Genomic DNA, 27,416 nt, shown 5'->3' on the forward strand with positions numbered 1-27,416 from the left:
TGACATCTGTTAAAGAAGAAGACGTAACTAAAAAAATAAAAAATAGAGTTTTACATACGTTAACTTCTATACAGACATATATTTTATTCTTTTATTTAGTATTTACATAAATGCATATAAAAACATGTATGAACATGTCTGACAGCTGTTGGACAGTGTGGCTGTCTGGCGACTCACTTGCTATTTTACAATGAATCCAATTTAAGTAAATGTGCATGTCTGTGCATAACTTTGCAATACTGTGCAAGCTTACGAGATTTTTGACTACATATGCTTCTTGAAATAGAGATCATTTATAAAGTAGCAACGGTGAAGTTTACGGTGCTTAATTGTAGTTTTTGTTTTCCTTTTATCTCCAAACTTGGTGCTTTTGTTTGGTAAAAAATAACGATCCAATCATGACGATTTTTAAAAAGTTTAAGAAATGGTTAGCCAGAAAGTTACGTAAGTTTTCGTTTATTTATTTTTGTTTATTGATTATATTAAATTTCTTATTTTTTAATTTGAGTATTTACCAGTAGAATTACACGTTTTGTGGTGAGGCCTGTGTTCAAATTTTACGAAGTAATTGTGGGATAATTTTTTAAGTATTCTATAAATTATAGAAAGATTTCTACTTAATATATTTACGTCTACAATTAAAATTCATAATTCAAATTTGGATATTATTTGTTATTAGGCGCTATTAAGAGATCTAGCAGTAATTTTATTATTTTCTCTTACTAGATAATTGAAATGCCATCATATCAGACTTGCCTCTAAATACCATTTGAGTATATAATGTACAATTGTGCGAGTTTCTTTATACAGGATGTTCATTTTAAGACGGCTCAAATGCATTTCATTCTTAAACGACTGATCTGAGCGAAAAATGGTAGAGGTAAAATTTGTTGCCCGTCACCTCTAGTTTCAGAATATGTGACTTGATTTTATATTCCTACCCGCATACGCGGCTAGACGCGCGACTAAAAATGAGGGTTCGCAGTTGATCCCCATTTTCAAATACACAGTTTTATACAAAGAGTATAAAAAGTTATGAAAGAAACCGGAAACCACCATTAGATATCTTTAAAATTAAAGGTGCTAGGCCATTTCAAAATCAGAATGAAATGTATTTGAGCCGTCTTAAAATGAACACCCTGTATGTATAAAGGGAAGTTAAATGCCAATTAAATCACGAGTTCGTAGAGAATTCCAAAAGTACTAAACAGAGCCAGAGAACTTTAGATGAGGTATGCCGATGAGCTAGTGTGTCTATTGGGTAATAGAGTTCCCCCCATCCGGATATAACAGAATTCCTTGCCTAACCACCGGTCCCCATTCACTTGAAAAAAAAAGAAGACAGTTAGCCTACCGGAAATGAACTATCTGAAACGGCTCTTTTTCTACTTCCTTTTTTCCCTGTGCTAACTCTTCTTCACTTTGGTTTGAAAAGTTTTCTCCAGGAATAGCGGGTTCCTGGAAGGAGCAGTGACGTCACCCTTCCTCTAACCGTGTCATTTCTATCGTAGTGAACTTTAAAGCCTCAGAGAAAAGCTGTATCAGTGTTCACATCGATTTTTTTTTTGATTAAATTATCACAAAATGATTCAAAATTAAGTTTTAAAAACCTAAAAAGATATTTTAACAACATTTAGAGAAATTTCTTAAAACAACAAAAGAAAAAAAAACACGTTAAAAATAAACTTAAATTGTTAAAAAGCAATTCCAAGAATGGCCACTTTTTAAAAGCGAACCCGAACAAAAAAGTCCGTTAAAAAAGGGAGCAAAATGCCGCTTATTCAGTACCTGGTTCACATTTAAGGCACAGGAGCGCGCTACCTAACCCAAAACTACTGTTTACTACCTGAACGTTTTACTAAGTTCAGTTCAGCACATGTGTTCGAACGTTTCGTGTCTGTAAAAGTCTGTGTTGTTATTATTTTGTATTTTCGTTTTTACTTCTAATTTCACACGTAATTAATGGTTGGAGTATGCCTGGTTTTGTAAAAAAAGGTACTTGAAGCTTTTTTTTTAAATTGTTTAAACAATTCATTTATTATTTTCAAGTGTTTATTATAAGATATAGTTCAGTGATCTGTCAAATTTTCGTGATGGAATTCTCACCAAAATTACGCGTGAATTCTTCGGACAACAAAAAAAAAAAGAAATTGGTTTAAGTGTAGCCAAACACAACTCAAAAATGAAAAACTATAGATTTCCTCTAATTCCCAGTTTTCCAGGCTGGACTTATACACTTTCTTCCAAATTGGATTTTCAAAATTTAAATATTTTACGTACAATTTATACGGTAAGTACTTTAAAACTGGGGACAAAAAAAATTAACTTTTTTAAGCCCTTTCTAAGAAAAAAAAAACTCAAAAAAGTGAAAAAACGAAATCAGTAAAGTGTACTGGAATGGTATTTTAGAAGCATTATCCATCGGTTCTCCTGTAAATGCTCTCAATCGAATTCCTTGACAAATATTGCTGATCAAAGTATTGCGAGATCAAAATGAATACAGTGAAGATGCGTCCTTTCTATTGAAAGCAAGTTTCCCGATTAGGAAACCTGGGAAGAAATGGTTATCCCTCAAATAGTACCATTTTATTACATTAAATAAACGTTGACTATTTACTTTTCTAATCCTAAGTATTTTCAAAGTAGAACAATTCTAATAGGTAGGTTATATTTACATGATGCTGGTTACCTATTTTCATTAGGCACACCGATCTATACAACAACTAACGAGATTTCTGTTTGTTTACAGATCTAGCTGCTATTAGAAAACTATTAGAAGCGGAAGATCCAGGCGAAGAGACTTGCCCTAGTTGCAACATGCCGTTCGACAAAGGAAAGAAAAGGAAGTTGATTGATGCTTGCGGCCATGAAAGATGCTATTCCTGTATGTTCACCAATGAAATCTGCCCGCTCTGCAATCCTCCGGATGCAAGTAAGTTTTTTTTTTTTTAATCGTTTAGAGGATGTTGTGTTTTTTTTTCAAGGATTGCCGGAAGTAAGGCTTAAATGTTAATATGAATAAATTGTGGGGCCACTGTGGTGAATAGATTTTCCAGTATTTTGAGAAAAATCCGGATGCAGGGGAAATTCGAGTTGAGAAAGAAAATTGAAAGATTTCCACTAAATAGTCAATTTTGTATAACGTTAGGTCCTGCCTCTTGTTCACAATTAAGAAGAGTTAAATTCCACGTTTGGGGAAATTCCCTTTACCGGAAGTACGTCATTACTCAATGGTGGTTCTTTTAAAAAAAATTGCTAGTATTATTTTTATAGAAAAATTTATTTAAGAGCAGTTCCCTGAGGCGGTGACTAGGGGCAAGTTTCCCCTGTTAATGTTACATTTCCGTGTAATGTACGATTTTACACTCTGGTAATGTTGGCAATAATTAATAATTGAAGACTGCAGAAAGGGAAAAAGAAAACTAGCCCTAATGTCAGGAAATACTTCGGGAATTTTTGTTGTAAAAATAGGTTGTCTCCCCTGCCACTTCCACAGATAATTACAGGGATCATGTTGCACCCCCCCCCCCTCCTGCGAGCATGAAAGTCTCCGCAAGATCGGCCGTCAGCATTCTTTCCCGCTTACTCATACATTGTTGGGATACTGGAAGGTTAAAATTAAGTGGGAGAGAGAGCAAAAAAGAATGGACAGTGGAATACGACCTCTTGGGCGTACATATTTTAAAAGAAAACTTTTTTTTTTTGCCAGACTTGGAGTTTTTATTGTTATACTTAGTAATGGTCACTATAGGTAGTTGAACCTGGGGCAAAATTCTCTTGGTATCTATTGACAACTCCAGCTGGATCAATTTTCATTTTGGCAAAATTTCGTAACTTAAATTGATAATTTAGAACAGCGTTTCCCAACCTCGTGGTATGCGAAAAAATAATGGCGGACCTAAAAGTCAGGTAGGCTTCCCTTTAAACTGTCCCTAATATGCCACTTCACTGCTCGATACGAAATTAAACCACTGTTTAATACCTATAACAGTGATGGCGAACCTATGACCCGTGCAAACTTTTTCACTGACCCACACAATTGCTAGGCAACCATTTGTTTCTTTACGCGGGTTGATTTAGATTTTTCTAATTGCTCTGGATAATCTATATTCTATCTGTATTTTTTTCCAATCACGCATTGACACAAAAGCAATTTAAATGCTATCTATAACCTTTAGTTTGATCATTACAGTTCTAAAACGCAAATGACGACAAATGCTTTTGTAGTATTTGAAATAAAGCAAAAAGTGTTTACAAAATATCAAATAAAATGTTATAATTTTACTCATATTTTGTTTGTTACAAAAAAAAGATCGACAACCCAAAGCAAATAACCATATTTAGATTTTTCTTCAGATAAAACACACTTTTGTTCAGGTTTTGTTCAGTTATGTTTGTAAAAAGAGACTTCCATAGCACTTGTTTCGTCCCGTTTTACCCAGTTAAGCCAACTGAATTTTAAAGATGTTTAGTTTGAAAATATTCAGTTTAAATTTTTTTAAACTTAACTCTTGTGCAAATGGGCATTAGTGACCCGAGAGCTAGTACTAACAAAATTTGACCCACATCTCAAAAAAGGTTCGCCATCCCTGACCTATAAGAATTTTTAAATATCTTGCTAAAATTTCCAAACTTTAAGCCCAAAATTCTTAGTTTTAAAGAAACTTCATTTTTTACGTAGAAATTATTTTTGTTTTCCCCTCGAACAGATTCGCCATTGAAGAAAGTGCCGGGACTACGAGGTTCGCAGACAGGTTTGAACAATGCCGTACAAGATGTCCGCACTACGCATAGAACTGGCGTTAAAACTAATGGCCACTTCACCACCTACATGCAAGTAAGTGATTAAATCTATTTTAAAAAAAAACTGTTTTGTGTTTTTGTGCATCGTATTTTATTAGTACGTTTCCGGTTCTTATTTTTTAGTAAACAATTCAAAGGAAGGAAGTATTAGATCGTGTCAAACTGAAAACATTTTTTAAGTCGGCCATTTTTTTTTTTTAAATGGCAATTTCACTGCAAACATAATTCTGAAATAGGGTGAAAAATTAATGCCAGTTTCAGTCATTATAAACTTTATTATGCCGAGCTTTCGACCTAGGGACTAGGTCCATCTTCAGGGCCAATTTACTAAGTTTGACAGACCGATTCAGTCCATGAACAGACAAGACAGAAGACACACCAACCAATGATGTAAATCATTGTAAACTTTGTAAATTAGCCCTGAAGATGACCTAGTCCCTAGGTCGGAAAGCTCGGCATAATAAAGTTTGTCATAACTGATACTGGCATTAATTTTTCATCCTATTGAAACTATGATTCAGTCACCAAAAATAATGAACAGTAATAATTCTGAAATCTACTTTTTAGTATAAATCCTAAAATTTCAAAGAAAATTACATTACGGAAGTGAAAAAAAAAAATCATTGTGAGTTCACCACAAATATTTTCCACAATTATCTGGCTGGAAAAACTACACACACACGGCCCTAATAATTTTTAATTAAATTTTCCATCACCCAGGAGAAAGGATCGTAAAGTGAAGTGAAGTGTGACCCGACCTGTTTTTCCCGGCGCTCTCACAGTGTAAGTGTACTATGTCTGTTCAAGTGAAAGGTCGCCTTATCTTAACTATATCCATCCCTCCGCTAGACAGCGTGCTCCTAACCTCGAAACTATTTATTATTTATTTTGTTAAAGTACACTTTAAATAAATATAAAAAAAAAGATTTATGTAAATTTATTACTCTTTATTTTATGCTATAGATAATGCATTTTTTTATATAATAAATATTTATGCTGGGTAAAAAATAAATAAATAAATAAAATACACGAGAAAGAAATTCAATTAAGTCGTTTGCAGAGGCTATTGTGGAGCACTCTAGTTTTCACTCCGGAAATTATAATTTGCATTAAAAAAAAATTGAACTTTTGCATAGAATAGAATAATGTAAGGGCAAAAATAAAAAGTTTTGCATAATGTATTTTTAAATTCTATTTTATTATCGTGCGTTTTTTTTGGTAATAGATTTTTATCAAGTACGAGGGTCGTTTGAAAAGTCCGTGCAAAGTCAGAGAGATAGCACCACTGGCGCGTATCGAGGTTATGTTTAGTTAGTAGCATCTCTTGGAAGAACACACACCAAGTTTCAGCCAGATCGGTCTATTTCTTTGTGTTTGGCATTCGTTTGAATCGAGGAAGTCGAGTGATTTTCAAAAAAATGGACGAAAAAGAATTTCGTGTGTTGATTAAACACTACTTTATGAAAGGCAAAACGCCTCAGGAGACTAAAGAGAAGCTTGATAAACATTATGGTGACTCTGCACCATCGATTAGAACAGTTTATAAGTGGTTTCAAAATTTTCGGAGTGGCCATATGGGCACAAGTGATACTGAACGTTCTGGACGCCCTGTTGAGGTTACTACTCCAGAAATCATTGATAAAATCCATGATATGGTGATGGATGACAGAAGAGTAAAGGTGCGTGAGATTGCTAGTGCTGTGGGCATCTCGAATGAACGGGTACATAATATTTTGCATCAACATTTGGACATGACAAAGCTATCCGCAAGATGGGTGCCGCGATTGCTCACGCTTGACCAAAAACGAAATCGTGTGAAGTGTTGCAAGGACGGTTTACAGCTGTTCCAGAAGAATCCGCAGGACTTTAAGCGTCGTTTCGTCATTGTGGATGAAACATGGATACATCACTACACTCCTGAGACCAAAGAACAATCTAAACAATGGGTTACCAAGGGGGAATCTGCGCCAAAAAAGGCGAATACCGTTCCTTCGGCCGGAAAGATTGTGGCGACTGTCTTTTGGGAATCGCAAGGAATAATCCTCATCGACTATCTGGAAAAGGGTAAAACTATTACAGGTGCATATTATTCATCGTTATTGGACCGTTTGAAAACCGAGCTGGAAGAAAAACGCCCACGATTGGCCCACAAAAAAAGTCCTTTTCCATCACGACAACGCACCAGCTCACACCTCAGCAGTTGTGGTCGCAAAATTAATGGAAATAGGGTTCCAACTCGTTTCACATGCCTCCTATTCTCCAGACTTGGCTCCCTCGGACTACTATTTGTTCCCCAATATGAAGAAATGGCTGGCTGGAAAAAGATTTCATTCAAACGAGGAGGTGATTGCAGAAACGAATGGCTATTTTTCAGACTTGGACAAATCCTATTATTCGGAAGGGATCAACAAACTAGAGCAGCGTTGGACGAAGTGTATAAGCCTAAAAGGAGACTATGTTGAAAAATAAAAAAGGTTTACCCCAAAAAATTAAGTAGTTTTTATTTTTGCACGGACTTTTCAAACGACCCTCGTAAATATGAGCTCACTTCCTCCTTTTGAGTTTACTTTGTGTTTAGCGGAAATGCCAAAGTTTGGAAATTGAGTTTTTTTGGAAAGTTCCCAAAGCCGGAGGGGGACCGGATTTATTTTTTAGGGCACAAAGTGTGTGTCTCCTTAAAACCGTTATACATACGAAAGGATTTAAATTATATTAATTATTTTAACTGTAATGTTCATTAAATTATAATCCCAGATTATATTATTAACATTATAGAATCTCCTCTTCAAGATAAGAACTTAACAATACGTACAAGACTAAACTACAGATACTCGCGGGACTTCCCTAAAAGGGGCACTCATGAATCCCCCCTTACTCTATTCCAGGACCTTCATCCATGAATTTTAGAGATGTACGCAGACAATACAATGATAGCCCTCCGCCGACAAAGACTAATGCAATACTGACTTTGGTCAGATTGGTTCCAACAAAATGAAAGCTGAACCCTTCCAAAACAAAAGTAAAAAAATTGTCTTTCTACGTAGGTTCCGGAATAAAGGTCTACATCTATTTATAACCAGGAAATTCCTTGGGGAGAAAAGGAACAAGGAGCGCTGCTACCTTGGCGTATAATACACACCGGAAGATTGCACATCAACACTAAACTGCAACAAGCATACTCTCGTCTAAAGCAATTATACCACTAATTAACGGAAACCCACTGTTTAAACTCTCACGAACTGTGCTGTACTACAAGACGCTCCTCTGTCGTCTTTTAACATAATTCCTGCCCAGTTTAGATTACCACTACAGGCTTCTACGTACTACGTACTAGTAAAGTAAAAAGTAAAAGTAATTGCCTATTTTTTTCAGACAGGCTTTACGTCCAACTACCAAATTAGGTGTCGTGGACGAAGGCGACTAGCAAACATACTTTACTATAAATTCCTCATATTAACCATTAAATAAAATCCAAAGCCTAAAGACCGGGAATCGAATCCACTAACCAACAATACACCTTAGCATTGCGGGTTTAGCCTATAACCGCCTAACATACTTTACTATAAATTTCTCATATTAACCATTAAATAGAATACCTATACAGGGGAATCGAATCCACTAACCAACAATACATTTTAGCTTTGCGGGTCTAGCCTATAACCGCTCGGCTACCGTGGCGCCTCGTACTACGTACTATATAATACTATAAAGTACTACGAATTGTACTGAAGGCCCTGGGGTTTACTAGGAACACACAAATACACAGAGAACTGGAAATTCAAGGCCATTCACACTCGCATGACCAAACTAACCGACAACTTCTTCCTCAGCCAGTGCCATCCACATCTCATTACCGCTCTTGGTGAACCTGCAGCTTCAACTACAATGAAACCAAGACCTTTGAAGGACTCCATTTGGAATATATAGTACAGGATATAGAACACTTAAGTGTGCTGGCCCATGATTAATTTATAAATACAAAAAATATGTCTTATTCAGTCTCCAGCCTGTTTATTATCTAAATTTAATCGTTTCAGACTAGTTTGTGTCCTTCTTCAGTCTTAGTAAAAAAAAAGTAGAATATTATTAGACCAAATTTATGGTTTAGACAACATTTGTTTAACTATCTCAATTGTTTTCGTGTTCATTTAATTAGTTTGCTATGTGCTCCTGATAACGAGGAAAGTAGCACGTATAAGAGCTCTATAACTTACAGCGAAAGTGCTAATTGTTCTTCACTCGTTTTGTTCGAACTCAGTGACATGTCCTTAAGACAGAAAAAAGAAAAACAATCTCTAATAGCAAACTCTGTAAAGTGGACAACACACATTCTCCAAGCAATAAACCACCATTTAACTGCAAAAAAAGATAAGGAAAAGTAGAAATAATTTTTCTCCTTATATGAAAACAGAAAAGAATACAAAAGTAATTTACTATTTAGAGAAAGAAAAAAAAAGATTAGAAAGAAAAAGATAATAGACTCTGCTGGTGACGTGAACGGATAAAGAAATCTTATAAGATAGTTGCGAGCATGCGCAGTACAAAAATAAAAATCATAATAACTAAAAAGAATGTTGATCAAACAGGATAAAAGAGTTTCCAGTATAGAAGAAAATAGTTATGACCTTGAATGGATAGAAGAAAGATTTGTCTGTCTGTCTGTTGGACAATCTACTGTGCAGTTTGCCAAGTCTTGTCAACTTACTGCAGCTTGTACAGAGCGCCGGATGGTCGCACTGGGTACTGAAATCCAAGTGTTTCCTCTAAACTTTCTGCTTTAAAGTCTTAAAAAATGACAAAAAATTGATACTGACAACGGCTATTTAAGAAGGATCCATTGACAGCAGCATACCAAACAAAGATGTTTTGGTGTGGGGGGGTCCAGTCTGTAAAAACTCATTTGCAATGAGAAAGACCAAAGTTTGTAAAGATGTCAAATAATAGATTGCTGAGCAGACAACACGTGGCAAAAGAAGAGTTACCCTACCGCGAAGACGATCTGGCACTAATAAATGGGTTTAATAAGCAGGCTGAGAGCGAACCACGCTGTGTGCGGATCGTATCTGCACAGGATCAACAAAAAGGTCCTCTCCTCTTTGCGTAGATTGCAATGAGGAGGGGGATTTCAAACATGTAATAATGATATGTCCACGTTGTGTGGTAGAAAGGAAACGAATATTTGACGACATATACAGGTATTTAGATGCACCATTTCGCTACGAAGACATAATATTCTCCACCAACATCTATGTGCTTAAATCTATAGCAGAGCTAGCAAAGAAATAAGTATTCAAAAGTTATGGCCGATTAGATCGAATAAAAGAAAATGATTAGAGAAGGATTACGGTGATTTTAATTTCGGTTAAGCTATAAGGATGGCAGGAATATAGTGTTCTGATCCATCCAATAGCTGTAGTTTATGTAAATAGTTGTATATAGTAGAGGGATGAATGTGTGAAGCGAATGTATTTATAAGTAAGAATGGAGAGCGAGTGATATTCTAGTGATAAGCACCTAGACGATGCTGGCTGTATGGCGAAAGCCAATACCAAAAAAAAAAAAAAGACGATCTAGCTAATGGACGTTTGAAGAAAACTATAGAGATTGGAAGCGATGAGATGTGCAAAAAAAGACAGAGAACCGAGATGCTTGGAACGAAATCGCCAAGACCTATCTGGCTGTAGCACTATATAAGAGAAGGAGACTCTCGGCCAGAAGAGTCTGAAGATAACTTGAACAAGGAAGTTTCAAGGCTTGTTGCCACAACTTTGGTCGGAAGCAATGAAGCTATGGTGAAACAGATTGATGAAGAGGCCAGTTTCTATTTGAAGGCTCGATCAGGGCTGTCATACTGGGAGTTTAGATAGACTCTGTAATAGCAACGATCTAAAGATGCTAAGTATCACTGACCTATTACTCTACTTTAGATATAGAATCAGCTCAATTCACTACATAACCTTATTTAGTAAACATGCCCTTCACAGATATAATCATTGCATTAAATTTTAAAACAGTGTTGACCAGTAGGAGAGTATGGTAAACAGTTCGTCTTGAAAGTAACAGAATACGATATTTTATTGCCACAAAAAAATATACAGTTGGTAGCATTGAACAAACAACACCTTGTTGCAATAATTTTATCACCAATAAATTAGCTCGGGCGGTAGGGGAAGGGAATACTGTGTTTTCACCTGTGACCACCTAATTTGGAAGCTAGTTAACGGTTAAAATATGTAGAAAAAAGAAGGTAGTGAAATCTGCAAAATAATTCTAGCCAAACATAAGGAGAAACCTAATCGATTAAGATCTAATCGAATGTAAATTTTAAAGTTTTGTTTTTGTGTGTTCATATACGTACACACACACACCTTTCCCTTTTAAAGCGTTGCTTATTGCCTTGTGCTGTACACAGGAAATACGTCAGTCTTTCGCGCAAAAAATTGAAATATCTAGTTTAGTCACTCACATGACTTCCTCTTTTCAGTTCTTGTAATTATATTTCACTGTAACTTAGAATGTGGCACTGATTGAAACTGGACAAATCAGCTTTTCAAAAAGTTTTGAAATCATTTTTGAGAAATGCTAAAAATCTATTCCTATTAAATGATTTTGAGCGCTTAAATGTGGGCCCCATTGTGGAACAGTTATCCTTAAACTACTTTTTTTTGGACCCTGGAACCTTAAAAACAAAAACGATATTTCCTGGAGAAATAATAACCGTAAAAAGAAACTTATAAACAAATAGTTTTCGTCTTTATTTTTAATTTTTGACAACGTGAAAAATGTTTTTGAGAGAAATTCTAGACAATTCGAATTGCCGACTTATAAATTTTGACGAAGGAATCCCAGATGAACTCCTTCGCTGGTCTTTTTGGCGCATAGAATTACGATATCTTTCTGGAAATAAAACAGAAATCCTAGGAGTTATTTTCGAGAAAAAAAAACAAAAAAATGTGGGCAATCCATGGGAGTAGCAGGCTACTTCCGGGATGAGAAATTTTCTTTTTAAACTTCAGCAACACTTCTAGAAAAAAGATTACAAGAAACAGCACCAGTAAATTATATCAAAAAATGGCAATTTAGAGAGAATCTACTCTGTCTAGCTTTCAAAAGTAGCCCTAAATACGAGGGTCGTTTGAAAAGTCCGTGCAAAAATAAAAACTACTTAATTTTTTGGGGTAAACCTTTTTTATTTTTCAACATAGTCTCCTTTTAGGCTTATACACTTCGTCCAACGCTGCTCTAGTTTGTTGATCCCTTCCAAATAATAGGATTTGTCCAAGTCTGAAAAATAGCCATTCGTTTTTGCAATCACCTCCTCGTTTGAATAAAATCTTTTTCCCGCCAGCCATTTCTTCATATTGCGGAACAAATAGTAGTCCGAGGGAGCCAAGTCTGGAGAATAGGGGGGATGTGAAACGAGTTGGAACCCTATTTCCATTAATTTTGCGACCACAACTGCTGAGGTGTGAGCTGGTGCGTTGTCGTGATGGAAAAGGACTTTTTTGTGGACCAATCGTGGGCGTTTTTCTTGCAGCTCGGTTTTCAAACGGTCCAATAACGATGAATAATATGCACCTGTAATAGTTTTACCCTTTTCCAGATAGTCGATGAGGATTATTCCTTGCGAATCCCAAAAGACAGTCGCCATAATCTTTCCGGCCGAAGGAACGGTCTTCGCCTTTTTTGGCGCAGATTCCCCCTTGGTAACCCATTGTTTAGATTGTTCTTTGGTCTCAGGAGTGTAGTGATGTATCCATGTTTCATCCACAGTGACGAAACGACGCTTAAAGTCCTGCGGATTCTTCTGGAACAGCTGCAAACCGTCCTTGCAACACTTTACACGATTTCGTTTTTGGTCAAGCGTGAGCAATCGCTGCACCCATCTTGCGGATAGCTTTGTCATGTCCAAATGTTGATGCAAAATATTATGTACCCGTTCATTCGAGATGCCCACAGCACTAGCAATCTCACGCACCTTCACTCTTCTGTCATCCATCACCATATCATGGATTTTATCAATGATTTCTGGAGTAGTAACCTCAACAGGGCGTCCAGAACGTTCAGCGTCACTTGTGCCACATATGGCCACTCCGAAAATTTTGAAACCACTTATAAACTGTTCTAATCGAAGGTGCAGAGTCACCATAATGTTTATCAAGCTTCTCTTTAGTCTCCTGAGGCGTTTTGCCTTTCAAAAAGTAGTGTTTAATCAACACACGAAATTCTTTTTCGTCCATTTTTTGAAAATCACTCGACTTCCTCGATTCAAACGAATGCCAAACACAAAGAAATAGACCGATCTGGCTGAAACTTGGTGTGTGTTCTTCCAAGAGATGCTACTAACTAAACATAACCTCGATACGCGCCAGTGGTGCTATCTCTCTGACTTTGCACGGACTTTTCAAACGACCCTCGTATTCAAATCAGACTAGTATTTATTTAGAATCACTACACGAAGTGATAAATTCAATCCTAGAAGTCGTTATTCCAGGAGTATATTAAACCATTTAATAAAATTTCCAAGTTAGTTATTACAAGAAAATAAGTTATACAAAAAATGGGGAAAAAGTTATTCAATTCCAAAAAAAATCTAATGGGCAAATATTATACAACAATTCAATCTTCTATTCCAGTAAAAACCGTGGTACAATCAATATACAGAAGGTAGAGGATTCTATAGCACGATCTGCAGGCTATGATTCAATCATTATTATTATACACCACATCATTTGGCACGAATCGGAAATCAAATAAATTCCATATGTGCTTGTGATAACGAATCAATTGGCTGACCCTAATCTGAGCGTGTGACAAAATATACCAACGGCAGGGATCACAGCTGTGGAAGGCAGTACTGAAGACAGGCTGCCCTCTACCGGCCAATTTACAAACTATACTGACGCACCATACAAACGAACATCATCTACCTAGTACTGTACAATCGAACAATATAACAGAAATAAATTATAGCTCATCTCTAACATAAAAGTTCCAAGTTTAAAAAAAAGTGCCCAGAAAATCACTGAAAGAGAAAGACCAGGTGCGCATGCGTGGTTATCTACGTATTTTATTTCATACTTGTCAATAACTTGGCCAATAAAATTTTAATTATAGGTGTTTAATTTTTATCGAGTGTTTTTGATCGATAGTTGTGTTGAAGTGAAAGTCTTGAATCATACAGAAATATAGAAATAATATCATAGAAATAGAAATCAAATCCATTGGATAGACTATGGCCGAGAGTATGGTCGGGTTTTATTATGCAATAGGTTATTAATAATCTATTCAGAGTATTCACTTTTATAATAACGAAATACAGTAGCACAGATCTTTCGTACAGACGAACTGATGACGTACCACGCACCCCCTCCACCAACAGTTCAATCTATCTTCACCTTGTCATACATTCATTTCATTGGTAGAAGAGATAGGTTTTTTTTAATTTAAATTTAATTACATTTCATTCAAACCATTAAAAAGGCACACCGACAAACTGGTTTTAGTATGTAAATTTAATTTCTTATTATTTTCTTAGTTTACTTTTTTTGTGCCGGAAGTGCCAATTTTCGATTATTTTAAAATGTAATCGATAACCCAGAAACCGAAGAAATGGTTTCTTTAAAAAAAATAGTTTGCCTGATGTCTATTATAAAAATAAAATTAAAAATTTAGTACATGCCCTTCACATACATTTCATTGCATTAAACTTTAAAACAGTGTTGACCAGTAGGAGAGTAAACAGTCTTTCTTGAAAGTGACAGAATACGATATTTTATTGTCACAAAAATGGCGAATAAAAATTAACCCAACTAAGTCTAAATACATAGTCTTCACACTCAAACGTCAAACTCCACCACCTGTCTTCTTACATCATACGCCTATCCCACCAGCCGACCATGTGCGGTACCTTGGAATGTACCTAGACAAGAGACTTACCTGGAACCCCCATACAAGACTTAAACGTACCGAACTAAACGAACGATACAAAACTTCTAGCCAGACTACTTGACAAACGCTCAAAACTCTCACTACAGAACAAACGACGACTCTACACAGCTCTTCTCACACCAATATGGACTTACGGACTAGCAACTTTACGGAATAGCTAAAAAATCCAACATCAATAGACTGCAAACACTCCAATCCAAAATACTCCGCCGCACAGTAGATGCTCCATTCTATATGTTAGCAACCACACAATACATACAAGATCTCCAAATTCCACTCATCTTCGAACTTTCCAAAATTCGATATAAAAATGTTCACCAAAAACTCTCACTTCATCCCCAACCCTTTAGCTGCAAACTTGTCGTCAACTACGCTACCCTCCAATCCTCGAAGACGGCTGAGGCGCCGTTGGCCTCGTGACCAACTGGGTGACTAATGACGGCCATCACTGGATGACCGTCATTCACGTCTGCCACGTTACTGTATACTTACATTTATCTCATTTACCTATTGTACCCTGTAGCTACAGGTGTAAATCTCATTAAAAGGATAAATAAATAATGTACAGTTGGTAGCATTGAACAAGCACCTTGTCGCAATAATTTTATCACCAATAAAAAATTAGCCTTTTAAGTAACTTTAGTAACTTTAAATAATAAAAGTTACAAAAAAAATAAATTTACTCCAACTTAAACCTGTAATTCTGAATACTAAACACCGTAGTTTAGCTCACTGAGCGAGTTACCCAAGCAAAACCGGGAAATTACCGGGACCTACTGGTAAGTTTTGAACAGCCGTAAGTTAAACCGGGACAAATTACCCGTCCCAAAAAAGCTTTAATGTGTGTTGTTGTTTTGATGATGATCTTCTCTTTTGGTAATGATAAAGAACACGTTTTCGAGAGCTACACCTAACAAAACCAGAGTTAAAATTAAGAATATATAAAAATGCTTAAAATATTATTTAACTAAATTAGAATCGAAAATAGATGCTAAATGGGGTAGCAAAAAAACCATGGGCATCAACAGATGGTTTAGACTGCAAAATATTTTTTTTTTTTTTAAGTTTTGTTTTTATTTCTGTCGCAAAAGCGGGTTTGTTCTTTAGATGGTGGAAGGAACAGAAGTGCCATCTGGTAGTGGAGAATGACAGCTATTATGTTGGTTTTTTCTGAGGTTATGTTCAGGCTTTGTTTTATTGCTTTGTGTTTTGTTTTATTGATTTCGTTGGCAGTGAAAACTTCAATTTAGTGTCCATTAATTCTGACAAAAAAGAGTTGATATGAGGCTTTTTTCTAACTCAAATTATTTTAATACGAATTGTAGCATTCAATCCATTACAAAATTTTCGACTAATACTTCATTTGATGGGTTTACTTTTTTTTATTAAAACTGTCCGGTAGGACAGTTGTATAAGGGTTGACCATCAAAAACTGCACGAAAAAGCGTAACGTTGAAAAACACCCAACTTTGACAATTTCTACTGATTCGGCTTGATTACTGGCAGCCTAAGAAATGCCCGGAGCAAAGCACGTAGCGCAGGGTCTTTACCTCAATCAAACAAAACCCTACAATGTACACCATCAACCCTAACAGGATCATCTGTCTTCTGAGCCTGTAGTGCCCAGTCCAGCAGACCCAGCATTGCTCTTAGTGCTACCCGTTAGAATTGCCGACTATAAATTTTGATGAAGGAATCTCGAATCAACTCCTTCGCTGGTTTTTTTGGCGCGTAGAATTACGATATCTTTCTAGAAGTTAAACAGAAATCCTAGGAGTTATTTTCGAGGAAAACCCTCCCCAAAAAAATGTGGACAATCCATGGGAGTAGCAGGCTACTTCCAAGGATGAGAAATTTTCTTTTTAAACTTCAGCAACACTTCTAAAAAAGAATACAAGAAATAGCATCCGTAAATTATACCAAAAAATGACAATTTGGAGAGAATCTACTCTATCTGGTTTTCAGAAGTGTAGCCCTAAATTCAAATCAGACTAGTCGATTTATGTGTTTGTAATCACTACACGAAGTGATAAATTCAATCCTAGGAGTCGTTATTTCAGAAAATCTCAAATTGCTGAAAACTCTAATCAATAAAGTACCACTTCCCCCTCATTTGATTCCCTTCAAATCGGAAATTTCAATCCCTATATGTGATGCTTAATAAAATTATGCATGTGGCAAGACTGTATAATACACTTTACAAGAAACTAAGGATTCAGGATTGGCGAGGAATCGGTCCAAATAAAAACAACAATTCTCGTCTTTATGCCAACGTTTCGACAAATATATTGCCGTCGAACTGTAACTCAGTTTCCTGTAACTCAACCAACTCGCATAGCCAAGCCCAGAAGAAGGCAATATTATTTGTTGAAACGTCAGTAAAAAAAAGCCGGAACGATTCGTCGCCAATTTGAATCCTTAATTTAATATTTTACGGTCACAAAACCATTATAAATTCATTTATAGAAAACCTATAGATCATTAAAGGAAAACCTAACAATCTCTTCCCCTCAAAAGTGCCCTTAATCTGATTGCCTCAGAAAAATCTTTCAAATAATAGTTATAGATTTAGAAAAATGCAATTAGTAAAATAAATTTAAACAAGATTGTCGGAACCGTTTTAGGGGGGACCCTTAAAAACTGGGAAAATGGATCCAGGAAAGCAGGTACATACTTCCGGAAGACCGATTTTGAGCAAAACATTATAGAGGCGCTCTCTGATGGCACCCAAGTGAAATATCAAATATGAACTTCCTGTGTTACTATTTCGTTTCAAAGTTATGATAGATATAGACCGGACTGACCAGACTCTTGTCAGAGAGACCCATTTTGTGAAAAATCTCTTTTTCGTACTTTTGGGACCTTAAAAAAAAGTATATTTCTGGTTAAAACTCAAAACCGGAAATCTGCCCGATTGTAATACCTTACAGAAATTGAAAGTGAAAATTTGGGAAGGTTTTATTGAGGTTAATTAACCCTAGTAAGAATAGTTACAGTAAAAGCAGAGACATTTAGCGTCCCTGGGAGGATATAACCCTGGGGAAAAAACTCAAGTGGGCTCCTACATTATCTTGTTAGGTAAGAAGGAGAAATATATGAAGATAATTAGAAGAACCACTGTTATCCTGCACGTTGGTACAATAATATTCCAAAACTAGGCAAAAGTTATTTTTCTTTTTAGTAGGTCAATAGCTCAGATGAATTAATTCCCTCAACCCTCCATACTTATTACACAACAGTGCTTATGTTTGTGCACGCAATTAACTTAATTGAATTCTTAATGTTCTCTTTTGAGCAAGAGGGAGGTGAACCCCCCCCCCGCAAGAAAAAAAAATGCGCAAATAATCTGGGCCAAGACATTATCTCTTTGGCAGTCTCCTAGAACACTCAGCACCTTCTCTCTCAGCCCATAATGTACCAAATGACAAGCCTCTTTTATTTTTATTGCCCGTGGATAATTGGCGTAATAATGGCGGAGCCTGTCTTGGTCCATCAAAGAAATACCCTACTAACTGATAAAGACGCAATCAAACTTTCTCTTAATCAAATGAAGTACTTTTTTCACTCATGCTACTTACAATACAAGAAAAAATCTAATGTGAATACACCGGGCTTACTCTACCGTCAGTTTCTCTCGAAAATTACAATTTGTACTATCGATTACCAAAAAACTAAAAAATTATTCATTGAAATATTTTGGTTATATATTCAATCATTATCAATATTTAATAGACGATAAATGCATTTCATTCCCATCAAATGGTTACTAGGAAAATTAACCGCCCCTCAAAGAAGCATAAAAGTATATCTAGTCTTCAAAAAAATTCATGAGAATCGTTTTCAAGTAAGTCTCGAAAAAAATTGACATCGATTTAATAAAGAGGCTCTTTTCCAGTTTGGCCTAATTTGGGGAAAACACTTTTTTTTGGAACTCATGATATAGACTTTCCCGGTGAAAATCTCTAAATAGACGAATTGAGAGTCAATTTAAAAAAAAAAACACTTTTTCCAGGGTGAGGGGCCTCAAAATTTTTTGATTTCCAATTAAAAAAATTAAAATAAAAAATTTGCACGATTATAATACTTCCACTTAATGACTTTAAGAGAAATTAAATATCTGAAAACTGTGTAATAAAATTTAATTTATAAATTATATTTATTTTTCATTTTATATTGTATCCATTTTTCATTATACTTTAAAAAGCTATAAAATATCGAATCAATTACGATGTTTATGAATAATTTATTGTAGTCGAAGCTATGATTGATAATCGAAATCAGGTTGAATTCCAACGAAACAGGAATATAACCTACTCAAGATGATTCCCGCTATACTTGCTTCTTGTGTCCACGTTTTACCGTTTAATACGCTATTTACTTTCAACCCGGTTAAGTTGAAAAGCTATGAAACGAAGTTTTGTCTTTTTTGTTTGTCATCTAAACGTATTGAAACACTATAATTTGGTTAATGATCCGACAATCATTAACCGCTCTTAAAAAATATTTATCGTCTTTTTTTTTTAAGTTCCTTAAAATATTTTTAATATTCATTATTCTTTTTATCCTACATTAATAATTATTCTAATTATAATTATTATTGTTTCCAGACAAGAAATGAGCCCAGAGACTGGTCACCTGGACGTCTACCTAGACCAATTAAAGATTCTTGCTGCAATCGTTCGACTAGTGTTATGACACAAAGTGAGTTGTGAGATTTTATAAATTTTCAGTGAAGGGAGGATCATTTTTTAAATAATAATATACACTGGGCCAAAAAAGTCTGTGAACACTAACCTAAATTTTATTACTTTTATTATTATCTTATTAGAAACTTCTTTTATTTTCAAATGAAATATACTATTCGATAGAGAGAAACCAGAGTTTTTCATTTTATATTCAATCTTTTATTTTTGTTCAGCAGGAATATCACAATTAAATGTTTAACAAAACAACACCCCAAACGAATGCAAAAAAAGTCTGTGAACACTTTGCAGAAATAAATCATTGTTACACATTGTACGTGAATTATAAATTTTAAAAACTTGTAGGACCTCCTATGTTCCTAATCACTTCCAACAAACGAGCTTTCATCGATCCTAATAATTTTGTGGTCGTCAATGTTGGAATTTTATCCCACTCTTCTAAAATAGCGTTTTTTAGTTGTTCACGGTTTCTTATTCCTCGTTTATTTATTTCGCGGCTGATTTCATCCCACAAATGTTCTATTGGGTTAAGGTCTGGCATTTGTGGAGGGGTGTTTAGGCGCCAGAGTGTATTATTTAAAAGCCATTCCCGAGTTTTTGGTGCGGTATGTTTCGGGTCATTGTCTTGTTGGAAGACAAACGTTCCCTCCAACCCTAATTTTTTTGAATTTTCTTTTAAATTGCGTCTTAATATATCCACATACACATATTGGTCCATCATACCATTAATTAGATCTAACTTGCCCACTCCTTTAGCACTCATGCACCCCACACCAGAATGTTGCCTCCCCCATGCTTAAAAGTAGGCTTCATATTTTTCATTTTCATAGCTTCATTTCTTTTTTGCCACACTTTTTGTCGTCAATCAGACCCACATTCATTGAATTTCGACTCATCTGAAAAGATTACGGTTTCCCAGAAACTAGAAGGCTTAGAAACATATTCTTTCGCGAAATCCAATCGGCGGTTACTATTTATTTTATTGATTAAAGGTTTTTTCCTCGGGACTCGACCGCAATAATCGTATTCATGTAATTTATTTCTAATTGTCTGTGGTGTTACGCTTACACATAACCACTTGATAATTCTTGACTGATTTTTTGAGCGCTTGTCCTGGGTTCTTCTCGAACAGACTTCAGAATTTGCCGTTTATGAAAGGAATTAAGTTTTGGTGGCCGTCCACTGCGTGGCCTACTAATCACATTTCCGTACTTTTTAATTATATTATGCACCGTTGAAGGGTTTGTTTGAACTATCTTCCCTATTTCTCGAATACTTTTTCTTTCATTTCGCAACGTCACAATAAGTTCTCGAATTGGTCTGGGAACTTCCATATTAGTGGTTAAATATGTACTAATTAGATTATTTATTCACAAAACTGACTGTAGTGGTTTCTACAATACAATAGAGAACTTTGAAACTTTATTCAATCGTTTTTCTGTTTGTTATCTTAATGTTTTTACATATTTATACAGCTGTTCACAGACTTTTTTTGCATTCGTTTGGGGTGTTGTTTTGTTAAACATTTAATTGTGATATTCCTGCTGAACAAAAATAAAAGATTGAATATAAAATGAAAAACTCTGGTTTCTCTCTATCGAATAGTATATTTCATTTGAAAATAAAAGAAGTTTCTAATAAGATAATAATAAAAGTAATAAAATTTAGGTTAGTGTTCACAGACTTTTTTGGCCCAGTGTATGTATTTACTTTGGAATACATAGCTCTTAGGATGTCTGCGAACACTTAACCGATTTTACTTTTATCATCTTTCGAAGAATATTTGTGATTTAGAATTTTGGAGTTTAGTAGCAAAAGAAAGTTAGTGTTCACACCAGTCTTTTACTCGCGATATTGGCGAATAATTGTCTTTTTGGTTAGGACAGCATGGACTTGGTGCCGAATAGAATTCAGAACCTTCCCATTTGGACCCAATTCCAGATGGTTAATAAAAAGCTGTAAAAACATCGTAGACTTTTATTCGATAAGTCCAGCATTGCTTTCCAGTTATTTAAATGATAATTATTGTTTTTTTTATTATTATTTATAAAAATGTCACCAAGATAAAAATAGAAGGAAGGTTTCACTTGTTTACTTTTTTATTTACGTAATGAACATAAACTTTAAATAAGTATATATTGTACTTTCCTCTACGGACAGCAAAAAAACAAAAGGAACAAAATTACACAAAATACAAGGAATAAATGGAACATTTATATGTTAATCAAATCAGAAATAGTTGAACATAGGAAACAGTGAGAAAACATGTTAACAGGCAGGTTAGTGAAGGTGGGCTGTGTTTACTGTTCGATAAACATTATCGATATTTAGAGGCGAACCAGCTAGTTTTATTAACATAGATTTTTTTATTATAAAAGAACTACCAGCACATTCAAATCATTGATTACAATCAACTGACATTTATTTCACCAGTTTTGTCTTAGCGTGTTTTTTAAAATTTATTTTATGCGTATATATATTTTTTTTGTGTACAAAATTTCCAAATTATCAAGATTAAAAGTGGCATAAAAGAAATAAAACATCAACCCTATGTGATTGATATCGATTACATTTAGTATAATGATCGCTGAACATTCTTTTTACTATTTCAAAAGTGGGTCATATGATGATTTTTTTAGATTAAAATTTTATGATTTTACTTCTTTTTTTTATTAGAAGTAAAGTAAATTTACCCTTAATTCAATTACTTTAACGTTACGAATGGAGTGTTAACACTTCCAAATAAGATATCGTTTCTAGCAGTTAGCCTTTGCTGTCTACATACATTCACCCTGCCACACAATTACACCGGAAAACTAACAGTCTTCAAACTCAGGGACCCAAAAGATTGTACATCCGGTGATGACTAGTAATTGCGAAAATTCGCCAACATCCAACGAAAAAAACTGTTGTGAACATCAACATGAACTTTTTCCAGGCCACAATTCTCCGAGTTGTTGGCTCATAGGAACATTTTAACTTGAAATTCTACTCAAATGGGTGCTAACCAAAGGAAGTCCAACCGAAAAGTGCCCTTTAGTCGAATTTACTGGGCAGAATGTTTCAAATAAACGTTTTATTAGAGATAATCTCAGAATAGAGAACAATTAATTGGTTAAGGGATTTTGATCGATAGGTTAAAATCTAATTTCATGGTAACTCCCATGTTTATTTATTTATTTATCCTTTTATTGAGATTTACAGCTGTACCTACAGGGCACAATAAGTAAATGAGATAAGTGTATGTATACAGTAACGTGGCAGACGTGTATGACGGTCATCCAGTGATGGCCGCCATTAGTCACCCAGTTGGTCACGGGGCCAACGGCGCCTCAGCCGTCTTCGAGGATTGGAGGGTAGCGTAGTTGTAGACAAGTTTTCAGCTAAAGGGTTGGGGATGAAATGAGAGTTTTTGATGAAAATTTTTATATCGGATTTTGGCAAGTTCGGAGATGAGTGGAATTTGGAGATCTGTATGGATTGTGTGGTTGCTAACATATAGAATGGAGCGTCTACTATGCGGCGCAGTATTTTGGATTGGAGTGTTTGCAGTCTATTGATGTTGGATTTTTTAGCTGTTCCGTAAAGTTCGAGTCCGTAAGTCCCATATTGGTGTGAGAAGAGCTGTATAGAGTCGTCGTTTGTTCTGTAGTGAGAGTTTTGAGCGTTTGTCGAGTAGTCTGGCTAGAAGTTTGTATCGTTTGTTTAGTTCGGTACGTTTAAGTCTCGTATGGGGGTTCCAGATAAGTCTCTGGTCTAGGTACATTCCAAGGTACCGCACATGGTCGGCTGGTGGGATAGGTGTATGATGTAAGAATTAACCCAACTAAGTCTAAATACCTAGTCTTCACACTCAAACTCCACCAACTCCCAATTTAAATAAAAAAAATCGACTTCCTTCTACTTTTGGTTTTTGAGATATTTTGTTCATATGGGCCATTTTGTTAAAACCACTTTCTGGATTTAGTGACCTTAAAATTTCCCATGAAAACTCGACATCGAAGATTCAACTTCATTGCAATATTTTCGTGATTTAGATAGAGGAAATCAGGTAGGTTCTACTAATTAAGTATCTCTAAGACGTCATTAAAATCTGTGCTCGTAAAAATGTCAAATCAATGAAAAGGCCTTTTATTTTTATAGTTAGTACAGGAAGTACTGAATGAAATTCAGGAAACTTGAGTATGAATGACCGTTCAGAAAAATGCACTTCCCGCCTACTATGTTTTTCGTCCGTCACTCAAATTTCGCTACACATTTGATGTTCATATTATACTGTTATATTCCCTTTTTCTTTTTACAGGTTGTCCAACACCACCACAGGGACGAAAAAAATTCTTTCTCAGTCCAAAGTCATTAAGAAGTCCTTGGGGTTTGAGAAATGCAGCTAGAGTACCATCGGATAATGCACTCTCAGGTAATATCGTATTTTAATAATAATAATATATAATCCCTTCTCGATGCATTTTCAATTTTAATCAACCATTTTAATTTCATTATTGTGTAATAAGTGATGACTCATGCCAATAATAGATTGCCCCCCTCCTCCACCGTACTTGATTAAAATAATTGTTTATGTACGTCTTATCTTTCCCCTTCTCCTTTCGCCTCTCTCGGTTTGATTTCCAAATCATCTTCATTAAATCAGAGAGAAAGAAAAAAGTTCCTAAGGATGAGGTTTTCTCATGCACTTCATGGATAGTTCTTCAGACCGTATCTGAATCAGAGATCTTCACATGTAACTGCCTAGTCATCGTCTCCACTTCACTTGGATGTTTCTTCTCTTCAGATGGTTCATTTCAGTAATGTAGAAAGTAGTTTACCTGTATGTATAGTCTGAATACAGCACTAGTATTAATGAAGGTAGGTATTCTTGTAGAATTAATTTAAAGTATTTAGTGTAGACTTGATCGAAATTCTTTGGGAAAACAAAGTTTTCTTCTTGAGTATTTAATAGTTTCCCAGCGGAATTTTCTTTTTATTATCCATCAGAAAATCAATTACACATCTCGTTCTTAATTTTCTATTTATTTTTAAATTAAACTAAGAAATGTTAACAAAGATTAGAGCTGACATGTCCATTGTTTTGAATTTTCTGGAGCTTTGTTATCGGAGAGGCTGTCTGTAGATAAGATGAGAAAAAGAAAGGTCATTCAGAGAGCTCGTGGTAAAATTAAGAGAAAAATAGGGAAGTCCCTGCTCTCTGCAATAGATATGACGAGTAAGACATGGGGTTTCTGAAAGCGGTTTAAAATTAGCGCTAGACATCTAAGGAGAGGGACACTCCCAAGGAGTTGATGGAGGCGCTAATGGCGCGGTTCAAATGCTGTTCTGATAGTTCCCAGACAGGAACAGTGTGGTGTTTGGTTACAGAGATTTAAGCCAATGACCACTACGGGTAGTTGAACTACCAATCAAGGTATCTTGGGTGGAGGCGACTAGCAAACGTACTTATCTACAAAAAAATTGCTCAAATAAGCTATTAAATAAAATCCAAGGCCTAGGAATCGAATCCAGTACCACAATACTTCTTGTGGCTTTGGGGGTCTCGTCTCTAATACCCTTAAAAGAAGTTATAAAAGCCAGATTGATATCTGTAGCAATATTTATGCCTAACAAAGCGTTTTGAACTCATCTAACAAAGAAACTGTCTTGACCCCGATCCCAGTCGTTTGCCAGAGGTTGTTTCTTTCTCCCCTCTTCAAAGTACATCAGAAATTCTTTCACGAAGACTTTTCCCTTTCTGGGGCCCAGCTTCTTTTTGTTATGCTAAGAAGTCTTTGTCATCAGTGGCTAGTTAGGTAGAATGTACGAACCGATTGGTAAATGATTTTGATGAAGCTTCGAGAGATGACCCTTTGAATATGTTGGGAATGAGCTAAGTCAAGCGCAAAACAAAGAAATTTCTTGATAGTAACATCTCCCAGCAGATGTGTATCATTTTTCCTTGGTACTTCAATCTTGTTAAGTATTGGTCAAGCATAGGCATCTAATCATAAAGCTAGATCAGAACCCCCGGAAGGAAATGTTCTTCAAGCATCTATAAGACCGAACCAGATCATCCATCGCTGTCAAGTTTAATTTCTAATTTAACAGGAAACCTTTCGACATTTCTTTCCCAAACTTAAAAAAAAAATTTATATCCGCCAAACCTAACCAAACTCTGCAACAGAACACAAGATCATCAACCAACTACAACCTACCAAAAAAAAAAAAAAACTCTTTATCTATATGTACAGCTCTGATGACTGGTTCTGCATCAGCGGCTTTGGAGCCACGTCGTTGGTCGTCTGTAGTCCTAACTAAGATCCGATCACTGTGGAGTTCATCTTCAGGAGCTATAACCGGCCTCAATCAACTAGCCTCAGGCAATTAACTAAATTCACAACAATCAAAAAGCATTTCCACAAAGCCTTTTGCCTGATTGCATTCTTTTTATTTATTTCTGTGTTTTACGTGTTTTTTTTATATTTTGCCTTTTTTTAAATGTCTAATTCGTCTTTTTTTTATCTTCTAAAGAAATAATTAATTTTATTTCGCTGTAATGTTTAATAATTTATTTATTTTAAAAGATTTTTTGTACAGTTTTTAGGGTTTTTATTGATTATTTGTTTTATTGATAAAGAATTAATTACTAATATCTAAAATTATTAAAACAAATTTTTTGTTTTACGAAGATTTGCATGAAATTAGCTAAATACGAGGGTCGTTTGAAAAGTGCGTGCAAAAATAAAAACTACTTAATTTTTGGGGGTAAACCTTTTTTATTTTTCATCATAGTCTCCTTTTAGGCTTATACACTTCGTCCAACGCTGCTCTAGTTTGTTGATCCCTTCCGAATAATAGGATTTGTCCAAGTCTGAAAAATAGCCTTTCGTTTCTGCAATCACCTCCTCGTTTGAATAAAATCTTTTTCCCGCCAGCCATTTCTTCATATTGGGGAACAAATAGTAGTCCGAGGGAGCCAAGTCTGGAGAATAGGGGGGTGGATGTGAAACGAGTTGGAACCCTATTTCCCATTAATTTTGCGACCACAACTGCTGAGAGGTGTGAGCTGGTGCGTTGTCGTGATGGAAAAGGACTTTTTTGTGGGCTAATCGTGGGCGTTTTTCAAACGGTCCAATAACGATGAATAATATGCACCTGTAATAGTTTTACCCTTTTCCAGATAGTCGATGAGGATTATTCCTTGCGAATCCCAAAAGACCGTCGCCATAATCTTTCCGGTCGAAGGAACGGTCTTCGCCTTTTTTGGCGTAGATTCCCCCTTGGTAACCCATTGTTTAGATTGTTCTTTGGTCTCAGGAGTGTAGTGATGTATCCATGTTTCATCCACAGTGACGAAACGACGCTTAAAGTCCTGCGGATTCTTCTGGAACAGCTGCAAACCGTCCTTGCAACACTTCACACGATTTCGTTTTTTGGTCAAGCGTGAGCAATCGCGGCACCCATCTTGCGGATAGCTTTGTCATGTCCAAATGTTGATGCAAAATATTATGTACCCGTTCATTCGATATGCCCACAGCACTAGCAATCTCACGCACCTTCACTCTTCTGTCATCCATCACCATATCATGGATTTTATCAATGATTTCTGGAGTAGTAACCTCAACAGGGCGTCCAGAACGTTCAGCGTCACTTGTGCCCATATGGCCACTCCGAAAATTTTGAAACCACTTATAAACTGTTCTAATCGAAGGTGCAGAGTCACCATAAAGCTTCTCTTTAGTCTCCTGAGGTGTTTTGCCTTTCATAAAGTAGTGTTTAATCAACACACGAAATTCTTTTTCGTCCATTTTTTGAAAATCACTCGACTTCCTCGATTCAAACGAATGCCAAACACAAAGAAATAGACCGATCTGGCTGAAACTTGGTGTGTGTTCTTCCAAGAGATGCTACTAACTAAACATAACCTCGATACGCGCCAGTAGTGCTATGTCTCTGACTTTGCACGGACTT

General features: G+C 35.7%; 2 protein-coding genes across 11 annotated transcripts in view; one reads left to right on the forward strand and one right to left on the reverse strand.

The window, feature by feature from the left end:
* LOC141461006 (uncharacterized) overlaps window positions 1-27,416 on the reverse strand; it is a 463,946-nt gene that overhangs the window by 410,476 nt on the left and 26,054 nt on the right. The window lies entirely within an intron of this gene.
* rols (zinc-RING finger and ankyrin repeat domain-containing protein rolling pebbles) overlaps window positions 1-27,416 on the forward strand; it is a 280,008-nt gene that overhangs the window by 233,221 nt on the left and 19,371 nt on the right. For 5 of the 10 annotated variants that reach the window (XM_074141593.1, XM_074141599.1, XM_074141592.1 and 2 more), the window contains 5 exons: window positions 2,750-2,932; window positions 4,710-4,837; window positions 19,362-19,455; window positions 23,761-23,874; window positions 25,697-25,825. In XM_074141593.1, coding sequence (XP_073997694.1) covers window positions 2,750-2,932; window positions 4,710-4,837; window positions 19,362-19,455; window positions 23,761-23,874; window positions 25,697-25,825 — 648 coding nt within the window. Of the gene's footprint in view, window positions 1-341; window positions 445-1,844; window positions 1,996-2,749; window positions 2,933-4,709; window positions 4,838-19,361; window positions 19,456-23,760; window positions 23,875-25,696; window positions 25,826-27,416 lie in introns of those variants that run through there. The other 5 variants (XM_074141598.1, XM_074141600.1, XM_074141595.1 and 2 more) reach the window with 4 other exon arrangements.

Source organism: Rhodnius prolixus, unplaced genomic scaffold, assembly GCF_049639745.1.
Source record: "Rhodnius prolixus isolate KJV_2025 unplaced genomic scaffold, Rpr scaffold_6, whole genome shotgun sequence".
Classification (NCBI taxonomy): Eukaryota; Metazoa; Arthropoda; class Insecta; order Hemiptera; family Reduviidae; genus Rhodnius; species Rhodnius prolixus.